Source organism: Halichondria panicea, chromosome 1, assembly GCF_963675165.1.
Source record: "Halichondria panicea chromosome 1, odHalPani1.1, whole genome shotgun sequence".
NCBI classification, from domain to species: Eukaryota; Metazoa; Porifera; class Demospongiae; order Suberitida; family Halichondriidae; genus Halichondria; species Halichondria panicea.
In genome coordinates, this window is record NC_087377.1 from 9,865,340 (window position 1) to 9,882,602 (window position 17,263).

At 39.5% G+C, this 17,263-nt stretch overlaps 2 protein-coding genes across 6 annotated transcripts; both read right to left on the reverse strand.

Annotated features, from left to right (window-relative positions):
• Positions 1–691: 691 nt before the first annotated feature.
• On the reverse strand, positions 692–3,270 carry LOC135344610 (uncharacterized). Of its 5 annotated transcripts, none has more exons than XM_064541884.1 (8): positions 2,669–3,270; positions 2,466–2,577; positions 2,263–2,412; positions 1,929–2,216; positions 1,704–1,880; positions 1,448–1,655; positions 1,171–1,374; positions 692–965 (listed from the first exon to the last, which is right to left on the reverse strand). In XM_064541884.1, exons 2-6 carry the CDS (start codon positions 2,539–2,541, stop codon positions 1,510–1,512), a joined length of 837 nt encoding a protein of 278 aa, XP_064397954.1. In that variant the 5' UTR covers positions 2,542–2,577; positions 2,669–3,270; the 3' UTR covers positions 692–965; positions 1,171–1,374; positions 1,448–1,509. The 5 variants fall into 5 exon arrangements, with proteins under 5 accessions (XP_064397954.1, XP_064397945.1, XP_064397962.1 ...); XM_064541875.1 differs by having other exon boundaries at positions 2,263–2,421; XM_064541892.1 differs by having other exon boundaries at positions 2,263–2,384; positions 2,453–2,577.
• A 6,832-nt stretch (positions 3,271–10,102) lies between these two features.
• On the reverse strand, positions 10,103–12,110 carry LOC135341249 (phenylethanolamine N-methyltransferase-like). Its single transcript, XM_064537795.1, has one exon. It carries the CDS (start codon positions 11,534–11,536, stop codon positions 10,709–10,711), a length of 828 nt encoding a protein of 275 aa, XP_064393865.1. The 5' UTR covers positions 11,537–12,110; the 3' UTR covers positions 10,103–10,708.
• Between the last annotated feature and the right edge of the window lie 5,153 nt (positions 12,111–17,263).

Consider the following 17,263-nt stretch of genomic DNA (forward strand, 5'->3'; position numbering starts at 1 on the left):
CCTTTGACATTAACGATAATTATATTATAGTGTTGATTGTTATATAAACACGTAATAGTTTGCATATGACAATTCTTGTATGTATAGGTAATATGAACAACATCATTATTGTATTGATAAGTAAGTTCAAGAGTACATTTACCGCGCGTATAGCGGGTAATTTTTGGGGGACAAAAATAATATTCGTGGTTCAGCAACATTGAGACATTTTGTGGGTAATATTTTTGTGGATGGAGCTTGCACTGCAGGTAAAGGTAGGCATGCAAGGTCGCTTCATTCGTGGGTAAATATTCGTGGTCATACCTTCAACCACGAAAACCACGATTATTTTGCCCCACAAAAATTACCCTCTATACGGTAATTAATGTGACTACTAAAAATGTATAAAGTGAGTAAAAACTAAATCTCAAACAATCATGCTATCAAGTTTATCTCACTTGACCAACCATAGGCCTGGTTGGAGGGCGGAGTACCTGAATGTAATACCAAGGATTGAAATTCAGAAAACATAATTATAGTAAGCTACCTGTTCATAAGCCTGATTAGAAACCAATTGACTTTCTCGTGTTGAAGTCACTTTTGCCATGCTGGCAGCCTTAATTCGTATGGGATACATCATAATTATCATTTAATGGATTTTTTTCTCACCTGTCCAATAGTAGTAATTTCATCATACAATGGGCTATTCGACTCTAATTGAATTTCTGTTGCAATAGTAGTAATTTCATCATACAATGGGCTATTCGACTCTAATTGAACGTCTGTTGCAATAGTAGTAATTTCATCGTACAATGGGCTAGCCGTGGCTCTCTGGTTTTCAGTTGATAGGCTTAGCTGTAGTCTCTTTCTCCTGACAATCAACACCACAACCAGGACGAGCACAGTTAGACACATCAGCACCAGTATAACACCAACAATCCCACCAACTATAGGCCCAATGGATCCGGACACAGCTACAGGTGGAGCTGCATGCATGCATGTAAAGGAATGCAGCCTAAATTATAATTTGTTTGTTGCTCCATTTAAAAAGTTGCATATGTAACATTATACACGTACTATAATCATTGAATAATATTCGAGAGTGCCTTATACTATACCTATATAATATATATAGCTGCTTCCCAGTGAAGTTTTATAGCACCTATATATAGTTGGCTTTGTACAACTCACCTTCAGTTGGTGACACACAGATGATTGCCTCAGGTTCGGTGCTCCAGACTGCAGCATTAGTGCAAGTGATATTGTTGGGTCCAGTCAGTGAGAGTCCATTGTCACACTGGTAAGACAGTACTGTTCCCTCCAACACTGTCTCGTTCAACCTCTCATAGTCTACTATAGCACCATTGGATGGCTCCTCGGGTAGAGAGCAATTGACTATATTGGAACAAAAGTTCATGAGATAAAAAAAGGAAAGGACAATTAAATTATGGTGCATGGATGATCGTACCTGGGCTCTCTCTGCACACCAAACTCCCAGGATTTTCCACCCACTTTCCCCTACCCTCCACATTAGTGCGTACTGGTCCTCACATCAAAGGGGAACAGTCGCTCGTCACAGCGATAGGTGACCCATGAACTCAGTGAGAAGGGTGGTGTTCCACCATTGATATCCACACTGCCTCTGTACGGTGCAGCTGGAGAGCCACAGGTTAGCTCTGTGAGGAGGGGAACTAGTACTAGTCGTGACAGTGATTCAACCTTACCCGAGAAACAGACGTAAGTAGTGGGGTCAGGTGACCATCGTCCCTCACTCTCGCAGGCTGCTGTTACTGTCTCTCTATTGCAAGTGAAGCTAAGGGTTGATCCCACTAGTGCAGGTAGTGGAGGAGCACCATTGATAGTCACTCGATTGGCAGGTGGTGGGTTGGAGAGGCAGGTAACTACATCATTATATACTGAGAAACTGAGCATAATTATTTAGAACTAACCAATAGAATGAATCATCACCATTACATCACTACTAGCTATAGAGCCAGCACAAATCACAGCTTTGCTGGTCACATTGTAAGGAGAGTTGTAAGAGACAATTATCTGTGCCGAGGTAGTCTCCACGGTGACTGGTGACCCGGAGAGAGGTGTTGGGGAGATGGTGAGGACATAGCTGACAGGCACACCACTAGTAGAGGAGGGAGGGTCCCAGTCCAGAGTGATAATAGAGGAGCTGGGCTGGTTTTGAGTGGAGGATATTATTGTGTTCAGTGGAGGGGAGGGTGGATCTGTGGGTCCATTTATAAATCAACAATTTCGAATAAAAAAACTCACCAGCTGCCACAGTGATAGTGAGGGGACCCTCTTGTGAGCTCTCTCCCTCACATTCCACCATAGTACCCTCCACAGTGGAGGCCTCAGACAGTGAGGTGAGAGTGGCAGTGACCATTCCTCCACTGGAGTCAGTGAGAACACCACGAAATGCTGGAGTACCTTGTGTACTATCAGTGTTGCTGGTACTTACAGTAAAGATGTACCTAACTCTTTGTGGGAGAGTGATGCTCCATCGTATGAAGCTACCAGGCAGAGTGCAGGTGAAGGTGACAGTGTCATCAGCACAGGCCACAGTGGGATTGGGTGATAGTATGGCTGCAAAAATAGCTATAGACCGTACCCATTGTTGTTTTATAAACTATACCAGCTATAATAGATCTAGCAAGATATACTTTACATTAATTACCTTCGACTTGCCATAAAGATGTTAAAAACACTAGACTAAGTGTGACAGCAAACATAATGATTCCCTCAATATTGAAATCTAACATTAATTGACTAAATTTCAGCAGCCCCACTAAAAATGTTAATGACATTCACAGACATTATACAAGGATTGTAAACAATATACCCTGATTCTGAAACATAACCTGAAGTTTTATTTCACTGGTTAGTTCGCAGCTATAGTGTTGGCTACAAAATTAATGAGAATCGAGCTGTTTTCTATTGACACCCTATAGCTCCACCGAGACATCAGCACCCGCGGTGCTTTCATTTCATTTGCAAACAGATATTATAAAAAGTCCTCTCATCATAAATTAAGTATATAGCTGAAAAATAATGCATCCCTCTGCATGCAGGCAGTATTAGGCCTTGGGAAATTATGCTTTTTATTTTGCCTATTTCTTTGCAAAAGTCAGCCTGTTTGGTGTACTCATTATCCAGTTTAAAGACATCAATTTATTTGTGGTTGTATTGATCACTACACCTGAGGTAGCCTCATTGTCTCTAGCTAGTATATTTTAAAAAAATCGGCCCAGGACGAGGCTATACCAACAGAAAGTGCATGAAATATAATCTTCTAGTGCCGAAAGAGAAAATACTCCTTCATGCCTGCCTAGTGCTTACAGTGCAGTATAATTATAATAGATGTAGTAATACATAATAAGATGTGAAATTATAGGTCTACCAGACTCTGAGGGTCAAGTTATGCTAATTTACTGCCCTATTATTCTACATGTAGTTGCTATAGAAGTCTCCTTATTATTCCAAATTTTATGCTAGCATAATTTGCCAAGCCCTAATAGCCAGTATCTCTAATAAAACCAAACAGTGTGATTCATCCATCCCTCTGCCAGATTTATGAGCAAAATACAGGATCGCATGCAGCACTTGCTCAGTATAATGTGTGAGTGCACGGGTACTTGGTTCCAAACAGGCGCCATGGCGGGGCTCATGCACAACTTGGATCTGCATGTGCCTAAAGTGTATACCTTACTTGTATATAATATATAGGAGCAGGCACTGACACAGTACGCTCAACATTTTTCCCACATTACAATATAATATTATACTTCCCATGCAGAGATAGGCCAAATAAAACTCTACAGTAATTGTAAACAAATCGTGCAGAAAAACGCTCAATTTTAACATTCGATCACTTTTACCATAACAATTTATGGTTTAACCATCTGCCATTAGTAAAGTCAAGATAGGCCAAATAAAACTCTAATACTCGAAACATTTTATAAGCAAAATCGTGCAGAAAAATGCTCAATTTTAGCATTCGATCACTTTTACCATAACAATTAATCGTACGTATACAGAGCATGGTGAGTGAGATCACTAAGATGCAAGAGTTCCACCACCCTCACGTCATGTCCCTGATTGGGGTGTGTGTCAACGCTGGACCTGTTGTTTCCATGGTGATGCCATATATGGAGTCTACTGGACTACTTGAGGAAAGAGGGTCAACCCTAGAGTTGGCAGAGGGAGAGGATTAGAATTCATGTTAATAGTTTAATTTTTATTGCTCCCGTTACTTGCTGCTTATAGCCAGATCATAATTATATACATAATAGTTAGACACTGTTTTGGAGGTGTCCATGTGATTTAGAAGCCCTCGGCCACTTTAGTACCCTCGCGTGGAGCATGTGTATAGACCTGTGTTAGCCGGCCATCTCTTTAGTGCAGCTATATAGCCACTACAGGGCCGTAGCCACCAACTTTAGAGTGGTCACTCAGGTTGTTATGAAATGGAACAAAATTTAATCTGCGCGCATAGCGTGCCGAATTTTTTGAGACCACGCCTTCTCTACTGGTGGACTAGATTCTTAAAGCTTAACCCTAACACAAATGTTACAAAACACAACATCTTGATTCTTATCATGATGGAGAAACAGCAAAGTTGTATTTGGCAAGACCACAGAACTGATTTGGACTTTCCAAATGATCGCTTGGGGAACAAAAAATGGTTAGCTGGATGGTGAGCTTGGTCTGGAAGACTTGGAAGGGATTCTCTCTCGCCATAGCAATGATAGCATGTAGACTAATAGTCTTGATCACTTATAGTTCTAGCATGCTTGCATGTTTTGCACTGCAGAAGAAGTTCACTGCATTTTTTGTCCATTATGTGTTTACTGTAGTGACGACCATTGCCTATTCACCTCGGAAAAAGTGGTCAGGTTGAAACCTGACTAACCTGACTGGTGGCTACGGCCCTGCTTAGTCACTAGCTGTTGGTATGCCCAAGAGATACCGCTATTCACTGTGTATACTGTTTTGTGTTTCTTCTGAAGCTTATATATATAGTTTGGTAGCTGGTAGATTAATAACTTGAGTTAGGGGGTTTTAATTACAAAACTAAAATGAAAGTACTGCAGGTGCTGATGCTTCGGTGGAGATGCCAAAGCTGCATGCATGGTCTCTCGAGTTTTGGCTTTTATAACGGTTAGGCAAACAACTAAACATTGCTCCCACAATTCCAAAGTCAGTGAAAATGGACTCCAAAGTGCAAATTGGTTCCTCTAAGTTGCAAATGGAAGAGCAAGAAACTGAGACCTACCCATAATTAATATTATGCTTCCATCACTACTTACCTACAATCAGGCATGTATCCACTAGACGCTGACAAAAAGGAGAAGCGTGGCCTCCACAAAAGAGCAAAGTATTTCGTGCTGTTCAGGGGCAAGCTGCAGTATGTAGGAGGAAATAAGAAGAACACTCCTAGGTTGGTAGTGGAAGGTGAAGAAGACAGAAGAAAGATCATTGAGAGCATCCATGGGCAAGCTCATCTAGGATCGACATTTCGCAAAAAAATTATACCAGCAAAATGTACAAAACTGTAAAAACGCAAACAAATCTACCTGTGAAAATATATCAACTTAAGGTAGTCTTTTGTAGAAGGTGGTAGCCTCTTGCCCCAGTCCACCTGTGGTTGAGAAGACGAGGGGGGTGAAAACTCCTTGCTTAATGTCTCTGACGCGTTGGCCGTAAGCCCGTTTATTTTCGTCCTCATGTTTCTTGTAGGCAGCTTTGATGGTTCTGGAGCTGTTGCTGGGTGCATTCGGGTGGAAACCCTTACATCAAAATATGCGTGTTGAGCAGCAAACCAGAACCCTCTTGCACGAATTTCTAAGCGGGCATTGTCAGTGGTAATGGCTGAGCGGTGGGATAAAAATTCTCCGCTTAGTGGTTGTAGTCTAGTCGCGGGGTTCTTACTTCTCTTGTTCTGTGGCAACATTGTGGCAGACTTTGGTGCATGAGAAGTGAAGCAGTCAGGTCACGTAGCTCGTTATACCTTACTGTTGGGAAGCCGCCCTTTGGGAAAATCATTGCATGGTTTGCTGAGAAGGCGAACACATGCAGTGAGTGTGTTCGTGGACTGTCAAAGCATTCAAGGTACAGCTACAAATATCGGAAACAGGAAGAAAATTGGCGGGTATAATGCATATTCAAACCCATGCATGAGTATTATAGTCTCCATTGTAGAAGACGACAGACTTACATACTTACTTTATATAGATCTATAGTGTAGGCCCAACTGTCACTGAGTACCATGCAGTAGTTATAGTATCATCAGAGATACTCGTGAGTAACTTATTCTAATGGGAACTGTGAAATGAAAAAGTACATTTCTGAGACCATAACATTACATCACTATAACTGCTTCCCAAAGGAAAAACGAAAGAGCAAACAATTTCAGCAGAAACATTTGATAAACAAACAAACAAACTTGCTGATCCGTGACAGTTGTTTTAAACAGGAGTAAACTTTGTGACTATAATAATAATTATTATGATTGTTATATTCAATTACATGATCATAATTATACCTGACAGTGTAATGGATCGATTGCAAAGACACAAGTGTTACCGTTCAGGGTTTCAAAATAGTCATTGCGAGTATTATATATAATTATATACAATCATGAGTTTGTACATAGTCAAGTACATAATTATACGTTTTTCCATCCCTACTCTGCATGGTAAGACACTTGACAAACCAACTGACAAACCCAATGCACTAAACACTCTTGTTTCTTATTTAGACTTTGGACAAACGTTCCATGGTGCTGCCAGTATACTTCATGGCATTATGAGTTGGGATGTTAAAAAGTTGAGGTTGACCTTCATAATGTTGTAACTTTGTTATACTTCACTGAAATTCCAAGTTTCATGTTCCTTTTTAACTATGTAATTAATATGCTGTAGAGCTGATAACCTCTGGTCCAACCATTATAGCATTATTCATGTAGAATGCATGGCATACTTGTCAACCACATATAACTTCCGGGGCCGAACTCAACACAAATACCGTATAGCGGGTATATTTCGAGGGTGCATGTTCATGGTTTTCGCTGATCTAGCATCTACCACGAGCATTTATACCCACGAATTTAATAAATATCGCATGCATAGTGATTTATACCCACGAATTTAATAAATATCGCATGCATAGTGATTTATACCCACGAATTTAATAAATATCGCATGCATAGTGATACATGCTGCAGAAAGGCTGCTATTTCGCGAAAATTAAATCCGCAAAAATGTATACCCTCGAAATAAATATTATACCCGGTATACGGTAGATGGTTCAATAGTTGCCCACCTACAGTGGCATCAAGAGGTAGCTGATAGGAATGTCATATAATTATATCTATGTTTACTATTTTAGTCTGGAACATTCTAGGTATGTCATTGTGAACAGTCCATGATATCCTTCTTATATTTGTCAATCTGAGAACTTGCTCTATCTACATTGCAAGCTTTGCTAACAAAATATGCTTTGTTCCCTACAGTCACACTTTAATTCTCATATTCTGTTTTGTAGTTTAATTCTCATATTCTGTTTTGTAGTTTTGTAGCTTTATACAGTCACACTTTAATTCCTGTTTTGCATGTATAGTTGAGTTAACCACATCGACATTACTAGAAGTACAATTTTCACACAAATCAAGCTGAATAAAAGAAAGCTCTGCACTAACATGGCAGCTGTAGCTATATATCAGTATAGTGCTGGGTGTATGTGTATGATGCACGAGTGTTTCGTTTTAGACCCCCCTACGAGAAAACTAAGCAGATATCGGAGCAGTGCATGTGTCCGGAGGTTGTGACGTACACACATGCACTGCATGCATTTACCTATAGCATCGCTTGGATTGAGGCGTTGCCTATCGGATATAGCCCCTCTTCAATTAATTAATTTATAGTAAATTATAATTATATAGTCAGTGATTTATATCTATATAGTCTTCGGGCCATACTATATGATAGTCTTGATCTTTTAGAGTGCCTGATTGTACAACCAACTATATACAGTACAATGTAGCCAGTCATCTCTTAGCAATGGTGGACAATTGTAAACGAGGCCCCTTTTGCAGTAAATTTTTTGGTAATACCGTCGTTCCGAAACTCCAGAACTCGACACGAAAACTACCAGCTATACAGTATTTTAGGAATAGTAGCCTGAGAAACTACAAATTGACTTTGTTTCGCCTTAATAATTATAGCTAGCTTTCTAGTTAACATGTAAAACTGATACTGATGAAAGCACCGCAGGCCGGTGCTGATGCCTCGGTGGAGATGCCAAAGCTAAAGCTACTATATTAGCTTAATTTTATACAAAAAGTCATGATGAAAATTTTTTCAATTTGCTGCATGCAAACTCAAAGAGTGGGTAATGATCGACCATGATTGTTGTTAATTTAAACGTCGTAAAAAGATCGATATCAAAGTTCAAGTCTAAAATTAATGGCTGCCATCTGCATCATGTCAGCAGAGTCTTGCAGCTCTCTTCTCACTCTTGCAGCTACCAATTAATAGCTAGCGTTCTAGTGCAGAGCTAACTACTAAGTAGAGTAGCAACACTCGGTAAACAAGTTTGGCTACGTGCTCTTCTGAAAAGGCTGCAATGGCATTCCAAGTATTAGCAAAACTTGGCATAACTCGAGAACAAAGCATTATTTTGTAAATCCACGAATTAAAATCCAAGAAAACATGACTAGAAGCCTATAGAAACTCTTACTTGCACTTCATTGATCCTTGAGCAGCTGTAGCAGTCTACACACACACACACACAAACACACTACCGTATACCTCGCTTGCGCATGCGCACTGAGGCGTAAATATATCCATTCAGGATGCGTTCAAAGACCAATACCGTTTCTTTGCTGGGCTGTGTATTTCGTTTATCGACTAATTACTTACGTTCACGTGTGCAAATGCTTGAAAACATAATTATTACATTGCTATAGATCTATACGATCAACTGATGGTAAATAATTATGTGTTGTTATTATTACGTGTTGATTAATATGTACATTGTTTACTTTGTGGTTTTCCGTTAGGAATGTTAATTAAGTAGGTTTATTATTTCCTGTGGAGCAGAGCCTCCTTTTGTGTTAACAATAGTTAAACGAGCATGCGTCAGATATCAATGCGCGATAGCACGCCGCGCTCCCGTGTATAAAAGGGGGCTGGGCAGTCCGGAAGGAAGTGATTACAATTTCAAATTGTGCCACAAGACTTGCACACAGCTAGCTATACTATCCACAGAGATATTATCTTTGCTAGCGCTTACTATGGCTGCAAAAACCATAAAAGTAAGACCAATACAAACAATATGAAGCTATACACAGTTTTGTTCCAGGTTAGAGTTGAATACGACGATATTCCTCCTCAAGTTTTCATCTCAGAATTGAACAAATTCATCCGTGATCACCAGCCAACAAGAGGGTTTAGGGCAGAGATTGTTTGGGAGAGGGTGGTTAGACCAGAGAATGAAATTGATCTGGAAGAAAGGCAAGGTAAGTGACCATATTACAGTACGTGTACAACTTAGCCAATTATTATCGCTTTCTTTCAGCAAATGTGAGTGTGCGCGATCTTCCTCGTGGTTACGAGACACTACAGCACAATGTGCCCGTCCACAGAGGGCTCAACCACTGTCCACACTGTTTCTGTGCCCCGTGCGTCGTTCAACAGCCTCCAACGTTTTTGAAGGGATCATGTAATCCACATCCAGCCAATGCAGAGAAGCGACACAGGCTGTATACAAGCTGTTTTGGAGGTGTCTGAACACGCTTGGGGTGTGGCAGGACGAGGAGTACTTGAGAGCAAAGGAGCTGCGCACTGCAAGGGATGACAGGAGAGACATCATGCCACACAGGCCCTGCGTGTCTCTCTTGTTTTTGGAGCATGTGATCTCTGTTTTGTCAGTTGTTACAATTGTCTATCGTGTTACCTTGTCAATCTTGAGCTAACTCCGCCGCTTAGCTATAGTTCTAGCACTCAACTCTGCCAATATTATACATGCAGTGGGTTGCCTTTACGACAAAAGTGGCGAAATATTATTGGTGCATGCACTCTTGTTCTCAATTCTAGCTATAATCTGTTCTTCTATTTGAATGCATTCGGCCCTTACTCATGCGCAGTACACTAAAAAAGGCATAATTATTTTAGCGGACTGCTGTATTTCATATATATTCGATCTAGCTGTGCTTGAGTTTGTCATACCGTCTTTCTTTTAATTACAGCGCTAATCATAGTTTTCCAGTGGCGCACAAAAAACCATGATTCCAGTTTGGCGCTTATCTATAAGAACGTAGAGTAGATCTACTATATAGTAGCTGTTTCCAAGAGGCTATTAAATTGTACATGTATACTGTATATATTCTTTGCGAACTTTGCGATGGTTGATCAATTCGCAACAATAAAATCCGCAAAAAACCACATGATTCTTGCCATGCAGAACGCAATAGTTAGGGTCAAAACTTCTACTGATTTGGCTCATTCGCAAAGGTTTTTCACCCGCAAATATTCTAGTAATACGGTAATTGCTTAGCCAGCAAAAAATAATTCCAGATTTATTTTATAGAGTGGTGCTGTAATTAGAAGTAGATACAGTATCTCTATACTTATCATTTTTGTATAGCCCAAAAAAATAAAGTACATGTAGACAAAAGTACTAGAGCTATAAAGTCATCAGACGGAAGATTAAACATTCACTTGCTATTAGTCTTTCTCCCCACCACAAAAGCAATTGCTTTACAATCATTGAGAATATTTTGAGCTTCATTTGGAATTGGGAATACATCACTAAACTCGACTGAAAATCCAGCTTGTTTGAAAGAGCTCGTCACATTTTCAAACGTAAGACCCAAATGAAACATTTTCTCCCCTCCATTAACATACCAGCTCTCTTCCAGCGAAATCAGGCTAGTTAGGTATCCTTGGGGTCGGACCAGCTTGCATAGTCGTAGAAGCGTTTCTTGATAGCTCTCAATCGTTGTGCATACGGCTTCACAACAGAAGTTGAAAGAGATGACATCAAACCATTCAGAACGATCACCAATATCGAGAATTCCATTTGGGTCTTCTTTGCGAATATCACATGTTACAATCGTCTTGATTTTACTTCTTAGGGACGTCACTCGACTTTGTGATTCACCAACCTTGCCCTCTAATGATCCCACAATGTGATTAAAGTATGGAGTCCAATCATGAGCTTCAGCATCTTTATTTACCCAGAGCTCCACCTGTTTGAGATTCGGTTTGGAGAAGTCAGCGAAAGTGATGTCGGCAAAATACGGTGCAGCACTTATGAGAGGGTAAATTACGGGTCCACCACCTAGCTCGAGAAGCCTTGCTTTAGTGGGATCCCAAGAGCTATGGAACGTTTGGTAAAAGTGGTGGTAGCACTGGAGGTAAAATGGCTGCACTCCTCTCTCCTCATCAATGATGCCATTGGGAGCAATGAATCTTCTCTGCAAGTAGGTCTTGGCATTGAAGTGTTGATAGTTCTCAGGTTGGTGGCTTGCATGTAGATCCATCAGGCCTGCTATTAGCCTCGATTCCAGGCCGCTAAGAGAGGGCCTGGTATCGACTGTTTGCGCATGCGCCACCTATTACCCAGAAAGTGGGTAATTCGGATACCATTGTATTTTGCTCAGTAAAACAATGACGTCACAACGAACGGAAGTGGATTGAAGAAGTGGATAGAAGTGTGATTGTAGCCCGTGTGATAGCATTCTAATAGCCACCCTTAGCCTACTATGTTAACAAAGGACTCACAGCCTGCAACAGTGTGGATAACAATCCTCTGAACGGAGGGGAAGGCTGACAATAGCCATTATGGATAGGCCACGCCCATCTGACACTAACCTTCGTGAAAGTCGACTCTATCAGAAAGAAATTGCTGCTGTAACCAATACAGCTCTGTCTCTAGCTAGCTAGCTATATAGCTCTGTGTCTGACTTTATGAAGAGTATTCTTTGTCTGTATATGTTATTCAGGATATAATTCGGATAAAAATTCAGTTTAATAGGAAACATTACGGGAATAGTATCCAATAATTTTGCGCATGCGCAAGCAGTCAGTAGCAGGCCTAATTGTTTAGGCCTTGAGAAGGAGGCTAGCCTGCTATATACTATACTAGCAGTCCAAACACGTACACATAAAACAGTTACTAAAAAAGGTCAACTTGACATTCCAGGCCAAATGGATGCAATCAAAGGTCAAATTATACCTGCGGCACTTATTATGCCTCGGTGCGCATGCGTAAGCGAGGTAGATCTACGCAGAGGTGTTTGTGTGTGTACGTGTACGTGTGTAGACTATTTCAGCTGCAAGTAAGAGTTTCTATAGGCTTCTAGTCATGTTTTCTTGGCATGCTATTTGTGGATTTGCAAAATAAAGCTTCGTTCTCGAGTTATGCCTAGTTTTGCTTACTTGGAATGCCATTGCAGCCTTTTCAGAAGAGTCCGTAGCAAAATTTGTTCACCGAGTGTTGCTACTCTACTTAGTAGTTAGCTATGCACTAGAACGCTAGCTATTGGTAGCTGCAAGAGTGAGAAGAGAGCTGCAAGGCTCTGCTGATAGCATAGCCATTTAGACTTGAACTTTGGCATCGATCGTTTTTAACAGCAATCATGGTCGATCATTACCCACTATTTGAGTTTCCCTGCGATTGCATGCAAAATTTAAATGTTCATCATGATAATTATAAATCAATCAATGTGTGTATAAAAGCTAGCTAGTAGTTTTATGTTATGTAGCTTTGGCACCTCCACCGAGGCATCAGCACCCACGGTGCTTTAATTTCTGTTGTGATTATAAAGATGAAGCTAGTGGTGCATGGTGAATAAACCCGGGGCAGGAGGGTAAACTCGTAAAACATAAGCCCACTTTTGATATTGGCGTACCTCCTCTTCCGGGTCCGAGTCTCGCGAGCAGACTTGTCAAGTCTGCTCAAGAGACTACTCTGACTCTAGCCATGGAAGGTATTTTCCAATCTTGTGGTTTCGAAGAATGCAATAAAAGGTCAATTTTCTCTCAAGCTGGTTCCTCTGGGGCGCGATAGCTCAACCGATAATAAAGAGGATCAAGCTATTATAGTGGTGGTGTAAAAATCAGTTTTACAGTTTACAGTTTTTCTTTCGAGGCTATGCTTCACCAAGCGTACCTCGAGGCAGCTAAATACTACGTGAAAGAGCAACTCACAGCGCGCATGTGCTGGTACTCATACAGCGTGCGCAAACGTCATCAATTGCGAGTTGCTAGATCGAGGTATCATGCAGTTCAACACTCTTCTCTAGCTTCTATATATATATACAGATTACTGGTATGAGCATGAACATGTCGATCCGTGTTACACCTCAATCCCTAAACTGCTGATTCTAACTGGATTACTGGGCCCTATAATGTTTCATGAAGTTTTACCTGTTGGTGCTTTCTTGCCTTTTTGTATACATTCCTTTTGTAGCTGCTGCCAGTAGATTCTACAACCATATATAGATAAATCACTAAAAATGGATTGGCAACAATAAGCGTCGAAAACTATCCGCGTTTCCGACGTCTTATACTGTCCGTAGAATCCTGCTGCGAAACCTTTACTTCCATTTGATACTTCAGGCCATATGAGACACATGCAGTACACATGCTTGCACTATATTAAACTATAATTATAGTTATAGCTATAATAATATAGATACTATACACTACTGTAACAATAATGGGTGCAGAAACATCCTTAAAGAGTGAACAATATCGACCTATATAACAATATCCATTTTTTGGTTGTCATTTCCAAATGATGAGCTACCATCACTAAATAGAAGTTTTGGTGGGGCTTGGAAAGGGCGAATTTACCAAAACAGCAATAAAAAGAGTCTTTCCTGGGGTTAGGAGCCAAACACGGCTAGATCTTAGCTTTACATTATACATAATTATGCAGCTTATGCGACCACGTAGTCCGTCTCCAATCAATTTATCTATGTTGCAATCTAAATTAGTAAGTAGGTACTGTTCTACATGTGTACTATAGTTATGCCTTGGTGCATGCACATGCGTGTGTGTAGCATATTTTAATCGGCCTGGATTCAAGGCTATAGTGTGTGTGTGTGTGTGTAGACTGCAATGGCTGCTTGAATGAATGAAGTGCAAGTATGAGAGTTTCTATAGGCTTCTATAGTCGTTTTCTTGGATTTTCTTGGATTTAAATTCGTAGATTTGCAAAATAATGTTGGTTCTCGAGTTATGTCTAGTTTTTTGTTGATACCATTTCAGAGAAGAGTGCGTAGAAAAACTATAGCTGTTGGTAGCTGCAAGAGTGAGAAGAGAGCTGCAAGGCTTATATATAGACTTGGACTTTTGGGATCAATCCTTTTTAACAACAATCATGGTTGATCAACATCATTTCCCAGTGCTGCAGGCAGCAAATTTAAAATTAAAAATGTTCATCATGAATATAACGTGCTAATAGCTGCTTATGATTATGTAGCTTTTACACCAAGGCATCAGCACCCAAGGTACAAATAGTCCTCTTAATTGTTATAAGCATGCACACCTCAATGATTAGCTATTATAAACAATTATACATACAATCCTGCATGACTCACTTAATATAATTGTGTTGTATCTGTTAATTGTCTTCACTTTAACACAGATAAATATTCTTGATTGCAGCAAGGGTAGAATAGAACACACACACAGAGCACAGTACAGAACCTTCTTATATACAAAGCTAAGTAACTTCTAGATGTTACCACTAAGTACAGTTCCAATTCTAGCTAGATTGTTCTAGATCATTACAGATACATTACAGCTACTTCTAGATAGTTCCAGTGGATACTACAAATTGTAACAAAACATTTTAACACAAAACTATGTCCAATGTTGTTCAGTATAATTATACTGACTGCATGATGGTCCTATAGTATGCATAATAAGTAACAATAAAATTAATCATTTCACTAGTTTGAAGATAGTTTGGTGTATTAGGAACAATAGTTCAACATCCGACAGAACACAGCGCTATTATGGAAATATATTTTGTTAATTTGAAGAAATTTTTGAGGTTCTAAAAGTACGACACTCCAAAGTGTATGTATTTTTACGGCGTAATAGTATATAAATAAGTAAGTATATTTATGATCTATGTAGGGTAACTTACTAGTTTTTACATGCAAGCTGTATGTTTATGAAACATGTACTAGTACACAACCACAATGACCAAAAAAAACAGAATTCAATCACAGAAAGTAGTATGTAAAATAATTATACCCGCTATACGGTAATTGGGTACTATTATAACTAATACATCAGTACACCAAACTATTTTCACTCTGTACGGTATCGATGCGGAGTGACGTATTATCCGAGAACGGTTTAGGATTTGAAAGGATGGAAACAAATAATTTTATGCCAAACACATCTTCTCCACTCAATAGATTCTACTTATACCCTCGTCAGTCATCGTGTCACTACAGTTTTTCTAAACAGAGAGCAGGCTAGATAATAGATGATAATCATCTAGTACCAGCTAAAAGTGTGTTTTGTGTACATTGACAGTAACACAATCACTTTGAAAATAGTTTGCGAATGTAACTACAGCCGCATTTAGAGTTGAAACAGTGGGGTGAAAGTCTTGTAGCTTGAGCAGAAGTGACCCAGCATCGACTACCAGTCCCTCCTCATACAGTTGCTGTGCTACCCTCCTCACACGCACAGTGAGGGAGAATCCAGACTCAATTGTTTTGGCAGCTCTGATTTTGAGCATTGGAAGTACCTGGCAAAAAGGTGCATGTTTAGATTTTCGACCATCATCGATTTTTGTAGATATTATTATATTCACATAATTGGAGGTATAAAGAGTTATGGAATGTCTTGATAACGACTATGAACTCCAATTATAGAGATCTTCTGAAAATTATGAAAATGAAAAAACAAATTTAAGATACGGATTTATATAAATCTAGATCAAGGTAACCCCGTATATAATTATCGACTACCATAATTATAATTTTCGTATGGGGCAAATTTCATAGTTTTCGTATAATAATTATTATAGCATAATTATTAATTGAAAAAACTGCAAAAACTTCACCATGCAATCTGAGATTTAGAATATGAAAGATTAATTGCACCAACAAATATTAATTTTACCCGCTATAATAAAGGTATAAGAATTGACTTACATCGACCATTGACCGTATGGTTGACTTAATATTATTGATTGAAACTGACAAGAATCTCAACTTCAGCGCTTCAGATGAACTGGATTTGGATATCAACTCCATGCACCAATCTCTCATCAACCTGAGCATGAGTATACTATACCAGTAGGCACGCAGATACATACGTACATGCAGATATACATATACCGTATAGCGGGTTATTTTCGTATGGTGGAATTTTCGTTCATACGACTGCGGAATTCCCCAATTGATGTTAAACATGAATCCTGAGCTGTACACATATTTAAATTAAATTCATAAATTCATAAAAATTCATATGAAAATTGATAACTGTGGTGTGTACTGGTGTGATTGCATGTTCATGATGTGTTGTGATCTATCTTGATCTCTATCCTGATGTGTTTTGTTTGATTGTTGTGTGATTCACAGTTTTTCCTTGGTTTCCGATTATCATGCACCCTATATTTTTTTTTGTAATTATGACCCTTTACCAACTTTTATGTGCCTATGCGCAGCATAGGCACAAGAGCTAGCTAGCTATAGCTACACTCATTTCAGCAACGAAGGATAAATATTTTTGCCGACCATAAATACAACGAAAATATGACGCATGCACAGATAGTATCAGGCCTAGTTGTTCACCTAACCTTTATAACTCGGCCTGGGATCGAGACTATACATACAATAAAACTACACCCTTAAAGGGCTGAGTCTATATAGGACCGGGGGTCTCTGAAATGCTACACTATAATATATGTAGTTATTGCATGAACGAATACGGCCTCGAGACCATGCACTAATTACTATAATCACATGTTGTCCTATTATTCACTGTGATTCGTACAGTGATTAATCGCGTATCAGTAATTGCACGTCGTCATTAACGACGTGCAATTACTGCCTTGACAACCGCACGTTCGAATAACGGCCACGGCAAATTTTTTTACTGAAACTGCAGCTAAAAATGTCCTTAAAACTGCATCACAAACGATTAACACAATCAATAGTATGGCTACTCGTGTAATAAGGGATTAATAGCACGAGTAACAAGCAATGGCAAGGATACTAATTGCACGAGGCGTA